General features: G+C 47.1%; 1 protein-coding gene across 3 annotated transcripts in view; it reads right to left on the reverse strand.

Annotated features, from left to right (window-relative positions):
* Window positions 1-1,832: 1,832 nt before the first annotated feature.
* The window catches only part of LOC134548999 (alpha-2-macroglobulin-like), a 37,173-nt gene continuing 22,323 nt past the window's right edge, over window positions 1,833-16,682 (reverse strand). For all 3 annotated transcript variants that reach the window (XM_063394317.1, XM_063394316.1, XM_063394315.1), the window contains exons 21-36: window positions 16,183-16,304; window positions 13,776-13,827; window positions 13,053-13,136; window positions 12,769-12,945; window positions 11,816-11,900; window positions 11,475-11,631; window positions 11,112-11,186; window positions 8,814-8,979; window positions 7,618-7,841; window positions 7,041-7,259; window positions 6,570-6,697; window positions 6,118-6,208; window positions 5,472-5,546; window positions 4,954-5,056; window positions 4,349-4,390; window positions 1,833-2,942 (exon numbers count right to left, since the gene is read on the reverse strand). In XM_063394317.1, the coding sequence (XP_063250387.1) occupies window positions 2,917-2,942; window positions 4,349-4,390; window positions 4,954-5,056; window positions 5,472-5,546; window positions 6,118-6,208; window positions 6,570-6,697; window positions 7,041-7,259; window positions 7,618-7,841; window positions 8,814-8,979; window positions 11,112-11,186; window positions 11,475-11,631; window positions 11,816-11,900; window positions 12,769-12,945; window positions 13,053-13,136; window positions 13,776-13,827; window positions 16,183-16,304 (1,826 nt within the window). In that variant the 3' untranslated portion in view covers window positions 1,833-2,916. The remainder of the gene's footprint in view (window positions 2,943-4,348; window positions 4,391-4,953; window positions 5,057-5,471; window positions 5,547-6,117; window positions 6,209-6,569; window positions 6,698-7,040; window positions 7,260-7,617; window positions 7,842-8,813; window positions 8,980-11,111; window positions 11,187-11,474; window positions 11,632-11,815; window positions 11,901-12,768; window positions 12,946-13,052; window positions 13,137-13,775; window positions 13,828-16,182; window positions 16,305-16,682) is intronic.

Consider the following 16,682-nt stretch of genomic DNA (forward strand, 5'->3'; position numbering starts at 1 on the left):
TCAGATGTCTCTGGCCTTGTTTTCTGTTACTGTTATGCTTGTCTCTTTTCCTATCCCTTTTGTGGCATGAGATTTCAATCCATAGCCATCCATGGCAAGTTAGTGTTTGGGAACTCCTCAGGAATACCAGAAGGTAGACAGCTTTTAGAAGTTGAGAGATTTTTCTCCATACTTGTTGTCTACAGCTTGTATGTTCTCTCATACAGTTCTCTAAGGAGAGAGGACATCGTATCTCATCCACTATGCACTGTAAGTTTGTCTTCCTGCATCTACAAAGGGTATTTTATGCAAGGTGCTCCTTGGACATAAACCTCTGATCACATACTGCCTTTGATTGCACTGTGAAATCACTGCTATGAGGTGGAAGGACACTGTGAACCTGTCCAATCTGATCTTCTGCAGCAGCCCAGACAGAAGTGAAAGGAAGACCTGTGGAATTTCCCATTCTAGCAGTGTCTGCTTGTTCCTAAACAGCTGAAGTGAAATCAGAGAGGGACTGAGACCTTATCAGTGTCATTCATAGAATTTTTTAGGTTGGAAAAGGCTTTAAGGTCAAGTCCTACCATTAACCCAGCATTGCTCAGTCCACTGCTAAACCACATGGGGTTGCAAGGGGTTGTTGTGACCCAAGTGTAGGACCCAGCACTTGGCTTCACACCACTGGCCTTGACCCATGGATCCAGCCTGTCCAGATCCCTCTGCAGAGCCCTCCTGCCCTCCCACCCAGCTTAGTGTCTGACTGCAAACTGCAAACTGACTGAAGGTGTCCTTGATCCCCTTGTCCAGACCACAGATAAAGATATTAAACAGGATGGGCCCCAACACTGAGCCCTGGGGGACCCCACTGGTGGCCAGGTGGACGTAACTCCATTCACCACCTCTCCCTGGGCCTGGCTACCCTGACAGTTTTTTATGCAGCAAACAGTGCACCTGTCCAAGCCATGAGCAGCCAGATTCTCTGGGAGAATGCGGTGGAAAATTGTGTCAAAGGTTTTACTGAAGTCTGGGAAAACTACATCTATGGTCCTTCCCTTATCCACTGAGTGGGTCACCTTGTCACAGAAGGAGATCAGGCTGGTCAAGCTGGATCTGCCTTTCCTAAACTTGTGCTAGCTGTGACTGATCACCTGGTTCTCTTGCATGTGACATGATGGCACTCAAGATAATCTTAGGCAAAATTTCAACCAAGAACCACTGTATGAGTGAAAACCCCTGACATTTTTCATAAGAACATTATCATCTTACTCTCAGTGGAGGCCCATAGAGCTCCTCTGGGTTTTCTGAGTAATTTTTAATACTTATTTTTTTTCCCTCCTTCACAACTAGGCTTACAGTGCTTCAGCAGATTTCAATGGGGAGGACCTGGATTCACATCTTGTAATTTGGGTTAACATTTTTCATGTAAATTTTCTAGATGGTTATATTTTCTCTGGTCTAGATATCTCACAGGGATACAGAGGCAGTCAGCCTCAGTTCAAGAGATCGTATGGCACCATGTGTGTTTTACATACATGTTTCTACTTACAAAGGTGCCTTTCACCCTGCCAGTGTAAGCTTAAGCAAACATACCTGTAGGAGTCCCTCATGTAGCTTATTTCACAAATACAGACTCTCCTTCCTCTGGAAAAGCAATTGCCTCATGGTAGGAAAAAAAAAAGATGGCTATATTATTTCTAATTCAAAAGAAAATGCAATTTATCTGTGTTAGAAATTTTGCTCAGCTGTCACTGAAGCTGGTTCATTCCATAGACTCCTCTAAATATGAGGTGTCAAAAGGCCTTGAGTGTGTAAACCCCAAACATCACAGAAAACAAAGTGACATAATATTAATATCTAGCAAAATAGATGAAGAATTTTATTTGTTCCCAATGACACTGTTTGTACAGGCACACTAAACCAAAAATTGGATGGAACAGCCAGTGGTGCATACTTGGATGCACAACATACCATGATACCTAACTAGCATTTCATGACAATAAACAGTCACATATGATTTGTTTTGCATTCAAAAGTTAAAACCACAAATTCATGAGACAAAATGAAGAAACGGGGATCATTCTTGGAGGGGTGTAAGAGGCCTACAGCCAGTTTCACCAAAGCAACTATAATATTTAAATGACTGTATCATTTAAACTAGTCTTAGGCAGGTAAGTTAGTGGCAAATGCCATTAGCTTCTCCTTGGGAATCTCCCAGAAGTAGCAGACATGAGATTATAGAAACTTCCATGCGAAGGCTCAAGCTTCAGCTGGAGAAGAGGCCATTGTAAGTTAGCTGCCAAAGGAATAATGCATGCACACACCCCTCCTGCCCCCCTGGCACTCTCTAATCATTGAAGAGGGCAGACTCTGTCTCCTCCCACTCTTCTACAAACAAGAAACAATCCCAGGAGGGGGAGAGGCCAAATTTCACGTAACAGTAGTTGATCTTCCAGGCTGCATAATGGTGGGAGATATGGACAGGCCTTTGCAGAGACCAATTCAATCGAGGTTATGGTTTGCAAGCCAGGGCAGAGAAATTGTTCCCAAGAACTACCTATCCTTCTCCATTGATTAGACTGCATCTCAGATGATAAGTTCAGAGAACATAACACAGAGACAGATACATTTGAAAGGCTGATCCCCACTTAGACCATTCTGTCCTCTTTTTTGTTTTCCCCTCACTTGTTAGCCGTAGTTCCCTGCACACAGGCATTGTTAGATGAGTTACTCTTTAGCCTAAGAAGCCAGGGAGATTAAAGCTGTGACTGAAAGATGTGCAGGAAAAATCAGAATTAGGAACAAACTGTTCAAGAATCATTGGTGAGTATAGTTAATTTATTTGTAAAGTTCACTTTCCATTCCACGCAGGCACTATTAATCTATCATGCTGTGGTGGTGGTGGTGAGGCAGGCGGATTCCAGCATCTGGGAGTGTTCTTCAGTCGTTTCCCTGGTCTACTTCCTCTGCAAGGGTGAAAGAAGATGGGAGGGAACAGGAGTCAGAGAGATATGTCCATCCGCTTTCTAAGGTTGAGAGACAGAGGGAGCAAGATGTGGATGTGGAAGCCAGGTTGTGTGTGAAGCACAGTACAGGAGAGAGTTGCTGTTTTACCAGGGTGAAGGGTCATCCACAGCACTCACTACTTGTGTCACCTTCAAGGCAGCGAGAGAGGGTTGAAATTCTCCCTGCCCCACTGGGGGAGATAAGCAGAGTGGGATTTGTCACAACTGAGGTGTACACAGGAGCACAGTGAAAACAGGCAAGGCTGGTTGGTGTAGCAGTGTTCTGTTTAGTTCTCTGCAAAGAGTGGAACAAATCTATTGCCCTACTATACAGGGCAGGAAGGAAGATTGGCAATTGAGATCTGCCTTTTAGTCAGTGCGGGCCACCTTTGTATGTTTACACTAGTGGATGAGCCTCTTAAGTAGCAATTTCCCATCACCCTTTCCAAGGAAGATAAAATCTCTGCCTTTTAACTGAACCGGGGAAAAGTAGCCTAAAATCTAAGGTCTCCCCATGAGTCTCACACTGGACAACCAGACCACACCAAAATACCCTTTGGAAATGTTTCACTGCCCACTCAATGTTTGGACTTATGCACATTTTTCCATGAAGGGAGGCTGTAGGTCCAGAATCAGCAGAAAACTCCTGTATCTATGGACATAGCCCAGATTAACAAGCAGTATGGAATAGAAGTGTGGGAGTTCAGACTCTTCTACTTTTTGAGATAAAAACACTAAAGGAGATAAATGCCACCATTTACCACCTTCTCCAAGTTTAAATCACTTTTTCTCTGTTCTCAGGTGTCAGAGTCAGGTCCTGTGAAAAACCATTTCCTAGGAACTCTGCTTTCCAGAAGCCTCCATATTCCAAACACCTAAAACCGGGCAATTGATGGAAAGCAAGACCTGCCAGTCTTCATACTGAAAGACTCCATATAGGACAGGAGAAATAATCTTGGTCAGAGGTTTTTATAGAAGCTCCTAAATTACCTGTGCTCCTAAGCCAAACACATGTGGCCCAGCATTGCAGACAATCCCCCAGAGATGACAGTATCCTGTCCTGCCAGCTCAGACTCCAAATCAAGGCTGAGGGCTGGCTGCCCAGGGTCATGAGGCACAGCTGCCTCCTGAGAGACCCTGGGGCAGCAGGAACCTGAGCAGGAAGCAGCTGTTCCTCTAGGCAGCAGCAACCAAAGGCAAACTTGCCATCTCTGTAACTCCCATGCTGTCTGTTTTATGTGCAAGACCTGTGTCTGTAAGTTGGACCAATGTCATCAGAATTCAAGCAGGAAGAGACAAGTGCTGGCTGGAAGACCAAAAATATAATGAAGAAGAAGTAGAGAGCAGTGAAGGAAGCAGTAGCCTACCTGTGGTGCAGGGAGCACTGTATTCCTGTGTGGCAAACTCATCTGGGAAACAGAAGGGAAGGGAGAGAGTGAGCTGTCATGACCCCTGGCACTGCTGGCAGAGGGATGGGTGCCAGAGAGATGCTTTTCCCAGGCCCCCAGAGCAGGCTGGTGCCACCATTCCCAGTTTCCCCCAGAGACCCCAGTTGGGGTGGAGCAGCCCCAGCCCCAGTCCCAGCCCTGTCTGGGGGCAGTGGCAGCAAGGCAGAGCCATCGTGCACAGGCAGCCCCGGCAGTTTCCACCCCAGTGCACCCAAGGGCTGCTCACACACCTCCTCCCGGCACACTGGGCTGAGGTGGGGACAAACAGCTCTGTCACTGGCACCCTGGCACAGCAGCCAGGACAGCAGGGGCACAAGGAGCAGCAGGCCTGCCTGGAAGCACAGGCACGGCCCCGCTGCAGGGCCAGGAATGAGCATGGGAGCCCCGGCACGCACGGCTCTGCCCCAGCCCCTCTGCTCTCCCCAGCTCAGGCAGGGCTGGGCTGGCAGTGCCGGGCTGGGGCAGCTGCGGGTCCCCACAGCTCCCAGCCCCTCCTGGCTCCCACGGGCGCTGCCCCCACTCACCTGTCTCGTAGTAGTCGTAGACCTTCACCTGGGCTGGCTGCAGGCCCCGCACGGGGATGTCCCGCTCCACCGAGAAGGAGAAGCTCAGGGTCTCCCTGCCCAGCTGGGGGAGGGAAGCGGGAGAGGCTCAGGGGGGCTCTGCACTGCAGGGGCTCCCCTGGGCCTCTGCACTGACCCCAGGGCCCAGCACTCCCCCCATGGCCACCCATGCTCAGGGGGACACAGGGCTGTAGGACTGGCTGAGGGGCCGGGGCAAACCCCGGGACCCTTCCCCACCCTCAGGGAGGCTCTGCTGGTGTGGAAATCAGGGCCTGGTCTGTGCATGGGCTGGAGGGAATGCCTGCTGAGGGCTGGGACAGAGTTGCCTCCTATGAGACAGACAAGGTGAGTGACTTGTTTATGTTCTGTGTTTACAAGCCTGGAGATGTTAGCAATGCTCTCCATCTGCCTTTTGTGCCATTGCCATTGTGCTGCAGAGCTCAACGTGTGCCCCACGGCAGCCCTGAGTTAGTCCTCACCTGCTCAATGTACAGCAAAACATGGTTTGTGTTCACTTCTGTTCGCTGGATGTGGTAAAACCGTGTGTTTGAGAGCTGGAAAAAGGAGACGTGGAGGAGGTTGATGATCTGAAGGGAAGCTGAGTCTATCCTACTCAGTTTCTCCCCACCACTAAAATCTCACCATGTAGGTACTGAGAAGTAAAGCACAGGAAGTGTACTTCCCATGGGACTTGTCAAACACTCTTGTATGAAGCCTTGCATACTTAGACTACCCCCAGCTCCCACCATCTCAGGCTCTTTCACCTTCTAGACAGAAGAATGGAATGAGAGACCAGCAATATCATGCCTGTCATGTATGTCCCAAGGCTTCTGAGTCCCTGATATTAGACATGATGGTCTCCTTCCAGTTTTTGATCTGGGGCTAAACAGCACATAGAACGGCAAGCTACCACAAGAGGTTGAGGAGTGGGTAGGGAATGCTGCTTCTGGCATCCCTCATACACCCCTACTTCAGAGCTGAGGGGTGGAAGACCTGGAGGAAAAGATGGACAGGTCTAAGAGCGGAGAAGATACCAGGAAAATAATTAAATGCTACTTTAAATAAATAAATTGCCCCGGATTAAAAACAAATATACTCAAAGAAATGCTTCACACAGCACCCTACCTTCCTCACTGAGGACTTCAAGGGGACAAATCCCGACAGCATCTTCACATCAACAATCACCATGTTGGAGACATTGCGCTCCCCTGTGTAACTGAGGAACCAAGCAACAAAGATTCAGTGCCCATCAACTCAGAGCCGGACACACTTCCAGCATTTCCATAACACTTGGAGGGCACCCTCCTAGGTCCTGGCAGTCCAGCACCTTCTTCTCCAGCTGTCCCAGCTTCTCCTAGTCACCTATGCAGCCTCCCACTAGCCCAGCCCTGGGCTGATGCACAGCAGGACAAGTCCTTCCTCCACAGCCTCTCCTTACAGAACAGCTGCCTCCTGCCCACCTTCCCAGGAATGTGCTGCACTCCCAGGGCTTCCAGACTGGCTCACCGTGGGGACAACCAGACCTCCCCCAGCTCCCACGGCCCGACAGGAAAGCTCAGACCAAAACGCAGACTCACCTGACATTTATGCCGATGTCAAAGACCTTGTGAGCCTTGGAGTCCACACACGCCTCTGGCATTGTGTGCACATGAAGGGTGAAGGGCGCCTCCTCCTGCGTGGGCTGCACGTTGTACCTCAGGCTTGTCTGGGGGACAGCAGCAGCTGTGTGAGTGTGTGTGTGCCCAGCATGGGAGAGAGGGAACCCTCTGCCCCCAGCCGCCCCACTTCTCACAGCTCCTCCACACTGCTGAGGCATCCCTCCTTCTCTCCCACTCTCTCCTCCACACTCCTCTACTCTTTCTATCCTCTTTCCCGTCCCCACAGCCTTCCACTTCTCCCCTCTCTCCTGTTTTTTCCTCTTCTCTACCTCAATGGAAGGCCTCAATGATCTCAGGGTCTTTTCCAGCCTGGATGATCCTATGGTTCTGTCCTGTCCAGCCTGGCCAGGGGTTCCCTCCCAGGATGCCAGCTGTCCCCATCACCCTCACCTGCAGGTAGACGCAACCTTCACCAGACACCTCCACGCTGTACTCCCCTGGCACCTGGGGAAGGGGCACGTGCTGGAGCAGCAGCCGGTTGCTGGGGTCCACTTGGAAGTCTTGCTGGAAGTCCCCTCCAGAGCGCAGGGCCACTTTGGAAGCTGCCCCACTCTTGGCATAGGTGACAGCTCCGTACAGGGACAAGGCCTGGAGAGCCACCACTGTGTCCTGAAAGAGATGAGTCCCAGCACCAGGGGATGCAATTAGCCTCTCCACAGCCTGTCCTCCTACAGCTGCCCTTTCTGGCAGCTGGCACCCTCCCCTCCATCCTCACTTTCTCCTGTGTTAAGAAGAAAAGACAGAGGGAAAGAGCAGCTTCAGCACATTTCCCTTCCCAGTGGCACTACCTGACATCCTTGCCTGTAGCCTCTGGAGAACCTGGCCACCATGGGAGGTACTGCATGGATCTATTGCAGGGCTACAGTTCCCACCTTCCTGACAAAACTGCCTGTGCTCCCACCTGGCTCTCTGACATGTCCCATCTTCTGACCCTGATGTGTGGGGTGGCCGGAGGGCAGCAGCTCACCTGGGTGGAGGAGAAGCCTCCGTTGGGATTCTGCTGACTGGTGACCCACTTTGCAATCAGGGATGCAAAGGACAGCTCCTCCTGGGCAGGGGCTGGCTGCTGGGTGAGGTGAGCCAGGAGCACGTAGGCCGTCATCTCCACTTCCGCGGAGGGAGCTCGCGAGCGATAGTGCGGGAGATGCGCCTCGGGCTCCTTCCCAGGCCGCTGCCAGTGAACAGAGCCATCTTCACAGCAGGCAGAGAGAGACAACCAGAAATTGTTACTGTTAAACAGTGCAGGGCACTTCTGGATCGGCTGGTGCTCCAGCTGGGAGGACGGAGCCTCCAGGATATGTCTGCCATACAGGCTGAAGTGGGAAGGGTCACGTTTACACAGCTTGCAGGTTTTCAGGGAGTAGGAGACTGCTGAGCCTCAAGCCTAGACACCCCTTTGTCCTAGACTCCACATTCACGTGGACATTTATGGAATTGGGCACTGCAGGGAACCAGAGACCTCAGGAGGATGGCACTCCATCCCTCTGTGAATAGAAGTGCCAGGGTCAGGCAGGGACAAACTCTCTGAGGCCCAGTGGCCCAAAGGATGTGACCAGGGCTTATCAGTCACCTGCAGGTGGAGAAGGCAAAAGGTGGGGGGATACAACCTCCACAGTCCCACTGCTTGGCCAAACCCTCTGTCCAGCCTGACTTAGCCAGATTAGTTCCAAGTGATTACAGGATTCTCCCTGAGCACTCAGAACTTGTGCTGCGGCCTCCAAAATGCCCTGTATGCTCATTTTCTCTCTCAGCACACCCATCCCTTCTCTGGCTGACAATGCCTTGTGCTGTGCAAGGCCACCTTTGTTCTAGGTTGAGTCCATGCCCTGGAAGGAAGGAATGTTCCTGAGCATTGCTAAGCAGTGCCTGGTGTGGGGAGAGGAGAAGGCTGAGGAGAGGTGGGAGCAGAGCCACCCAAGGGCTCAGCACCGAGGGGATGGTGCCTGGTGCTTCCTGGTGAGCTCCCCTGGAGCAGAGAAGCAGGACCAGGCCTGGAGAGGGACTTCCCAAAAAAGCAATCCCTTTGCACAAGTCTTTCCTCTCCCTCCACCTTTCCCTATGCACAGAGGCCAGTGCCTGCAGCCCTTGCCCTACCAACAAAAGCCATTTTACCAAGGGCAGGTGTAAGGCTGGTGAAAGCCACGTCCCTCTGGGAGCACTCACCCTTTCTCACAGCCTCCTTTTCGAGGGAGTCCAGCAGTGCCTTCCGCTTTTCCCTGTTCCCTGCCAGGGCAAAGGCGTATGCCAGCAGTGCCTTGGTGTACACGTGGTTTTCTTTCTGATTTGCTGCTGTTTCCAGGCAGAACAGAGCATTCCGCACCACCGAGTGCTGGAAGGATAGAGAGACTGAGCTAGTGGTGATCATACTGAGCTCCATCTTGGAACAGGAATACCTGGAACAGGATAGTACCTGTGGACCCATAGGATCCTACTTTCTAGCCTGACAAAGATTTTACCATGGTGTATCCCTGCCCTGCAGGCCTAATAATTCCTAGAAAAATGGGCAGCCAAAAACTGTTTCTTTTCTTGAATCCATTTTTCTTTAACATGTCTTGTTGTAATGGTTTTTCCCAGTTTGATTTAAAGTCTGTGAAGCAGGGCTCCAATCCTTCTTCCTGGAGAAGAATTACTGGCCTCATTGTTTTCTGGGATGAGAGGAGTTCTCTGAAATACTTCCTTGCTTTAGGTGTACTGAACACTTGCTTTCCTCCTCCAGCTATCACCCTGAGACTCTTCTGTTCTCTGTCCTTTTCTTTTTGTTTGTTTCCCCTTTTCCAGGACATTTTGGAAAAAATACACTCGCTGAAAGTAATATAGATTCTATTTTGGTGGTGAACTCTGTCTCCGCACAAGAAAAAAGAACTGTGTTTATTTGTATTTTCTAGAATGTTTTTTGTGATGTTCACATTAGCAATGCATGTATTGGTTTAAGAGTGCAATCACTACAGCAAAGTAAAATGTAGCTACTTTACATGGTGTTATGACTAACAGACACTGTTACAACCTTTCAGCAAGACATGACTGCTCCTCATTTGTGATGGAAAAGCTGCTATAAAATTGAAAAAGTAGCTCTGCGGGGAGAGCATGACATGACCTGAAAGCTAGCAGCACACTCACAGCTTAATAAAGGGTCTAGAAGGAAAAGACATGTTCTACTGTTGCTTTATGCTTTGACTTTCACTATATGTGTACTGGAAGATGAAATCTTTTGTTATTCCTTTTGGAGAAGCAGTTCAGCTGGTTTTAAGAAAGCACAGAATAAAACCAAAATTGCTTGTGTCTATGCCTACTACTGATTGTAAGGTAAATGTTGAGGAGGAACGCAATCTAATGACCGGATGTGACAGTAGACACATGCTAAGGACAGTGCTATTAAGGTTTTTGTTAAGGTTTAATATGGCTGATTTTGCTTATAGAAATACTCTGTATGAGCCTTAATTACTGAAGGACTGTGCTAATCTTAGTTCACGCATCTTAACAAAATGCCCCCATACCCCACTCAGATTGTGACAAATCCTTTCCTTCACATTCAGTGGCAGTTTTGGACTCAGGGAGCTGGAAAACATCCTTATTATCCTATATGGATATTTATATATCCTATATGGCTCTGCCTGAGAGCTTGTCTTCTAAACACAACATGTAACGAAAAAAGAACGCTCTTTTGGTGAAATTAGTGCCATCCATGTCACCTTACTGGCAAAATAATTGCTTCTGCTTGTTCTTGCTACACAGGAAGAACTTTAGACACAGAACATTCCCTACTACGTTTGGAGCAGAGGGATTGCAACAGCCTGGCAACCACACTGGCTCAGCAGTCCTTCTGCTGTGATTCATACCCCAGTTTTAACTGCACCACCACCTTCTCTCAAAGTGAGGGGATCAGAATGACCAAACCCACACGGCCCTTAAGTATGCCTCAGGCTTTTCACAAAGTGCCATGATGGTATTCCCTACAAGTATACCTTATTCTTCAAGCATTAAGGATGGGGATTTCCCATAAAACCATCTAGAAGAAGTAGAGAGAATGACAATGAATGCCTGAGTGTGCCATCCCTTTTTACAGCCCTGTGATGTTGTACCTGTCCAGTAGGCCCAAGAGTGGTTCAACAGAATTGTACTATTCTGAGAAACAAAAGGAGATTCTTGTAGGTGTAGAAAACTTATTTGGCTCACTTCAGAGAATTAAATATTATTTAACTCACTGTCAATCCAAGCTGTATGGAGCAAATCCATTATCATCCACAAAAGAACTCAGAGAAATGTTCAGTGAAATGTGTATGTAGGATGGGACAGGGGAGAAAAATGGAGGAAGGTGTTCCTTCAGTCTAGGCTTAAAGGGAAAGACTATTCAGACAGGACTTCTTGTTTCCAAAGGTAAAGGGATCTTATAATCTGGGTGTGGGGACACTAGTAGGGCAGGTTAGTGCCATCTGTGGCTCAGGTTGGGGTGCAGACACGTACAGTTACAGGCAGAGGAATCTCCAGCAGTGCGATAGTGATGTAGGCTGCCAGGGTGACCTCGTCATTCACTCCACCCTGCAGGGAAACACAGAAGTATTTGTTGATCCCACACAGCGCCACTGGCTTCTCCCTGTGCTACATGTCTACACCCTGCAGGGACAAATTCTCCCTGGCCTCCTTTTCATGCTGTGTCCTTCAGAGGATGCTGCTGACCTCTTCCTGCTTCTGTGATAGCCCGCATACATAACTCCCCCCTCCTTCCCACATCCCAAGTGCTGAAATAACTCTGTTGATACCAGAGCGATTTATGGTCAAGTTCCAGCCTGACAGAACCCATGTGGAGCCAACCAGGAGACATGTCACCTTCATAGCATTGTTCAGGAGAGTCCCAGAACTGCGGAAACAGCCGTTCTCCTTCTGTTTTTGAGTAAGCCAGTTCAAAGCATCCTGGATGTGCCTCTCCTCTATGAAGATGTGAGGCCGGGCCTGGGCAAAGGACTTGAGGACAAAGGCTGTGAGCCTGAAAGTGATAGAGGGAACCAAGACATCCTGAGTAAGCCCTGTATCCATCAGAGGTCATAGGGCTCATTTAACTTCATCTCCACCTCCATTCCAAACTCCACAGTGACCAAGCACAAGAGAGCACCAAGGAATGAGAGGACATGAAAAACAGAAATGAAAAGCCAGAGGTACCGAAGTCTTACCAGGTATTTCCAACTTGCCCATAATGTGGCCCAAAGGTGCTGTAAGAACCATCCCGGTGTTTGTACTTCAATTGCCTTTGATACCCTGAAATGAAGAGTGAAAATGTATTTCAGTGCTTTTCAAGGAGCCATGCAAAGGAAAAGTAGCAGACATGGGACACACTGTCCCCCTTGCCTATGGCACAAATGTGACCTATGCTGCTCAGTATTACAAAGAAATTCAGGGCAACTCCTAGCTTGGAATATCTCTATTCTTGTGCTCTTCCTCTCTCCAAAAACACCTGAATAGTGGCTATCTGTGGTCATTGCTGCTCTCTGCCCAAGACTTCATGAGGAGAGGTAAATGCATTTCAGACTTGACAGAAATGGGAGAATGGTTCCCAGAGGAGAACTGTTTAAGAGTACGAGTCCTACGCAGGATAGGAATGCAGAAAACAGGATAATTTTCTTTGGAAAAAATGCAATTTTCTTGCAAAAATAACTGAGTCACAGCATCCCCTTGCTAGCTGGGAGATGCCTACTATGTAGATACTACTGAAGTTGTGTCTGTCATTGTGTCCTAACTAATGTGGTAAAATTCTGCCCTGGTCAAACATGAGCAATACTTTCTACATCTCAGTCTTAAGGAGAATTCAAGATCTACATAAGCAGCTGCCATGATTAATGGTTATGGTTATAGTCTGATTGATGTATTTCATATAACCCTTTTCCTAAATCCTAAGTTATTGCCAGCCCTGGACTTTTTCTGTGTTCCTGTTTGGATGCTGTTTTCTCTCACTCTGTACCTTCAACTGAGTGTAGGAGTCCTTCTTACAGATACTGTATTGTATACCCCTAACCTACCAGCACCCTGTTCCTTTCTAGAGACAGCCTCCAAAGACCATCCAGGCCAGTGGCCAACCGTGTCCTTATCTGGTAGCCAAGGGAAGGGGTGAACAAAGGCAAAAGCTCACCGCTCACTAAGTATCCAGTGGCCTTGGATTTGACCTCTTCACTCAGCTGCCCTGTCTTGTTCAGATAGTCCAGGACGTAGATGTTGGGTGCAAACAGGACCATGTTCTGCTCCCCACAGCCAAAGGGCATCTGGAGGAGCTGGTGCAGGTTCTGCATGGCAGTGCCCATGATGTCACCTGGGCAATGGGACAATTCACAGTGTAAATTGGCCATTAGACTGAGCACAGCCTGAAGTGACAGTGTTTCAAAACAGCCTGTGACACTTTGAGGAGGTTCTACTTACCTAGCACTGAGAAATATGCTCTGGCTGAGCCATCCACCACAGTCTCTGGGAGAACCAAGGAGATTGTCTCTGACACTGACTCCTCTGGGATAAAAAGCAGATTAATTTGGTTACAATTCTGGATGTATCTATAATGCATGGGTAGCAGCTATCCACAGGTGAGACACTACCCCCTGAAGAGGGGTTTCCTAACTTCAGCAAATCCATTAATCTGTAACTTTGTTGATGAAGTTTCCCATCCTGCAAATTTTGTAATGGGCCTGCAATACCCTCACACACAGATTGTCATGGACTTCTACATGGCACCATCAACCAGCCTTGACTGACCAATACACCTTTTCCAGCCTATTTTTCTGGACTGCTCTGCTTTGGTGGGCAGACCTGGCTTACTGAAGATTCTGGTTTGTGATTTTACATCTGGTAAATAAAAGGCAGTAGAGATAACAGTGTCAAATCCCAGATGCTCTCTTCTTGCATTGACCTGGCCAGCCTAATTTCTTAAAAGATGTGCTTCTCCCTAATTGTAGACGTTATTACACACTCAGGTCGTCTTCTACTGGAAGAATTGTTTTCACTAACAGTTGGACATGTATCTAGTCTGATTAATTTTATCAGATCCTTACACTTTTCTTCTCAGAGTGGAGCATTCACAAACCTTTTATTCCACCTGTGGCTTTAGCTTCTACCTCAGCAAAGAAAGTTTTGGAAAACAAATGCTCTTACCAGATGCACAGAGCACAGAGTTGTATGTGGTTTCCACTTCAGTCCCTTCCGGCTTGGGGAAAAAGGCAAGGGAAAAAAAAGGCAAAAAGTGAGAAACAACAGCAACAAAGAAAAGGAAGAAATATCAAAAGGGAAAGTAAAAGGCACTCTTTGAAAATTGCCTAGAAATTTTTCTCTTTCATATGCTAAACTGAGAATAATTGAGGACTGTAACATCCTGGCTAATTACAGCTTTGAAATGTAATATATTTTCTCTTCCTTCGTATAACTGAGAGAGGCCCTGCAGCTTCACAAGCTGTGATGGAGATAACATGCAAGGTGATGTTATCAACAGAGACATAGTACCCGATCATCCAAGCTGCCACTCACTGTGGCCCAGTCTAGCAGAGCTCTGCAGGCTGAGGTGATGGCCTGACACAATGGGAGGATATGTATGCAAGAGCTTTGACTGGTGGCAGCTAGAGCACTCCAGTGCACCTACAAGTGACATGCTATAACAGCCAAAATTTAAATGTGTGCCATAGTCATCGGATTCATGAGTTCTAGTCAAGTCTCCAAAGTCAGGAAAGAATCCCTCTTTTCTGTTGAGATGGGTGAAAATATTTTGCAGAAAACTCAGGAATCAAATGTTTACAAAAAACCTTTTTTTTGGTCAGAATTTATTTTAGTGAGAACCTGCACCATTTTTTTAACCTCTAAATAGGAGAGTTCCCATTGTTTCACTACTGGTTTCCAGCTTTTGCCAGCTGATATTTTCTTACCAGCATGTAAACAATGGTGTTATTGTCTTAACTTTCTCACAATCAGAATACATGGTCTCTAATTCTTCAGTGTGAAAAGACAGAAAAGTATTAAAAGAGCAGGAAAAAAAAGAAAAAAGAAAAAGCTTTTTGGATAAACTGTGACAGAGCTAAATGTTTCTGTTTGAAAAGGGACCTTCTTGTTTGTTTCAGTATGTCATTCTGATATGCAGTTAAATGAAAAATCCATTGTTTTGATTTCAACAGGAAACTAAAACATACAAACTGTAATTGTTTGAAAGATTTTCCTTTCCAGATGAGAAATTCCTGGGTGAAAAAAATCTCTTTTCCCAAAGAGCTCTCAGTGAGTCTTGGTTTCTCGAGGGGGAGGAAGATGCCCTGGGGCCTCTGGCACTCTCACTTCTCTCTCCCTCTCTGGGATGCACTGCCTGCTGCAGGGAATATTGTCACCCATGTGCTCAAGACAATGCAGCTTCAACCCAAGCATGTTACACTGTATCCATCCCTGCTAATTAATTGCTCAGCCTTGGATGCTAATCTCCAATTCCATCCCATCAGGGCTTGCTGTAGATTAATTACCACATCACAATAACAGGAGAGGATGAGCGATCTCTCAGACACCCTGACAGAAGTAGCTCTAGTACTTGTTCAGTAATTTATATTCCCCTGCCATCTGCGAGAAAGGACTTTACAGTGCTTTATCTTCCTGTATCTTCAAAGAACAAAACAAACAGTCTTTTTCCTAAAGGAGCATATGAAATTAGGAAATTTTCTTGAAATGTTAAACAGTTGTTCATGTATTATACATTCAAATCCATTTGTAAATAATTAAAAAAAAATCTAGCAGATAGGACATCATTACATTCTGGTTAGCAAAACATTTCCTGAAGCTACATGAATCCTAGCTCTGCCTTACTGAAAACTGGAATGTCTGCAATGTAAGGAGGACTTATTATTATATAGATTTCCCTATACAACAAGCTGGTACTTTTTGTTTGCTAATAGCATCACTGGGAATCTTATTCTGAGGATTAATTTATGACTGGCAACTGGCAATGTAAAAAACTATGTTTTTATCATTGCAAAACACTGCTTAAGAAAAGAAGTGTACAAAAGAATGTAAAAATGAAAGGTTAATTACACTGTTTTGAACATTCTTAGAAGTGTAATAAAAACAATTCAAAACAGTGGTGGTAGTTTTGTTTAGAAATATTTGTAGATTGTAGTGACTGTTCCATATTCCATAATACTGGCCATGGGCTGGAGGAGAAGCATAAGCTTTCTGGCTGGTGTTTTATTCACAGCCTATCTCTGAGATTTATTACAGGCAAACCCAAGGATTTCTCATTTATCTCTGATATGATGTGCCTCGGAAAAACCTGTCATTATTGCCTGCCTTATTATTCCTGTCCCACTATCTAATGTAAGACTCTGCTTTGACTGTGAGATGGCAACATTATGAGTTATTGGCTCTATTGGCCTGTGTTAGATTTATCAGTGCTTCTTTTGTAAAAGCTTGCAGAATAAGAGTCCCACAAGCCATTATTGCTGCTCTCAGGGCTAAACCAGGAAACCTTTATCACAGAGCAGCTCTTGCTGTCACTATTGCTACTTTTCTGTGCCACCAAAATTAGCAGCCCACGTACCTCCACCAGCAGCTGTCTGATGACCGTGTCCCTCCGCCCTTTCTCAGGGGTCTCCACAATGTAGTTCCCGCAGGGCTGCTGGTTCTGTAGGGCCTCAGTGGTCACTGAGAACTCCACCTGCCCTGGAGGAAACAGGGGTCAGTCAGCCCTGCCAGGCAGAGCCAGGGAAATGCGGGTTCGTGTTTGTGTTGGGGACTCTGTGATGCGTTACAGAGAAGCTTTTCCAAGAGGAGAACTAAATCTGAGACAGGGTTTTATCTAGATCCAGATGACCTCCTTTGTGATGGCCACCCAAGCAGGTGTTAGTCCATCAGCATGAAGAGCAGTGATGGGGTAGGTCTCATAAATCAGATGGTCTTTTTCTGGGAGGCTTCGGAGAAAGCAAGCTTTGATTATACATTTTCAGATCCAAACCTATTAAGACAAGATATTCTTAGCTCCAGAACTGGAATGTCTGAGTTCGTTGCATGCATTAAGGGAGTTTGTGATTTCTATTAAAA

This window comes from Prinia subflava, chromosome 3 (genome assembly GCF_021018805.1).
Source record: "Prinia subflava isolate CZ2003 ecotype Zambia chromosome 3, Cam_Psub_1.2, whole genome shotgun sequence".
Lineage (NCBI taxonomy): Eukaryota > Metazoa > Chordata > Aves > Passeriformes > Cisticolidae > Prinia > Prinia subflava.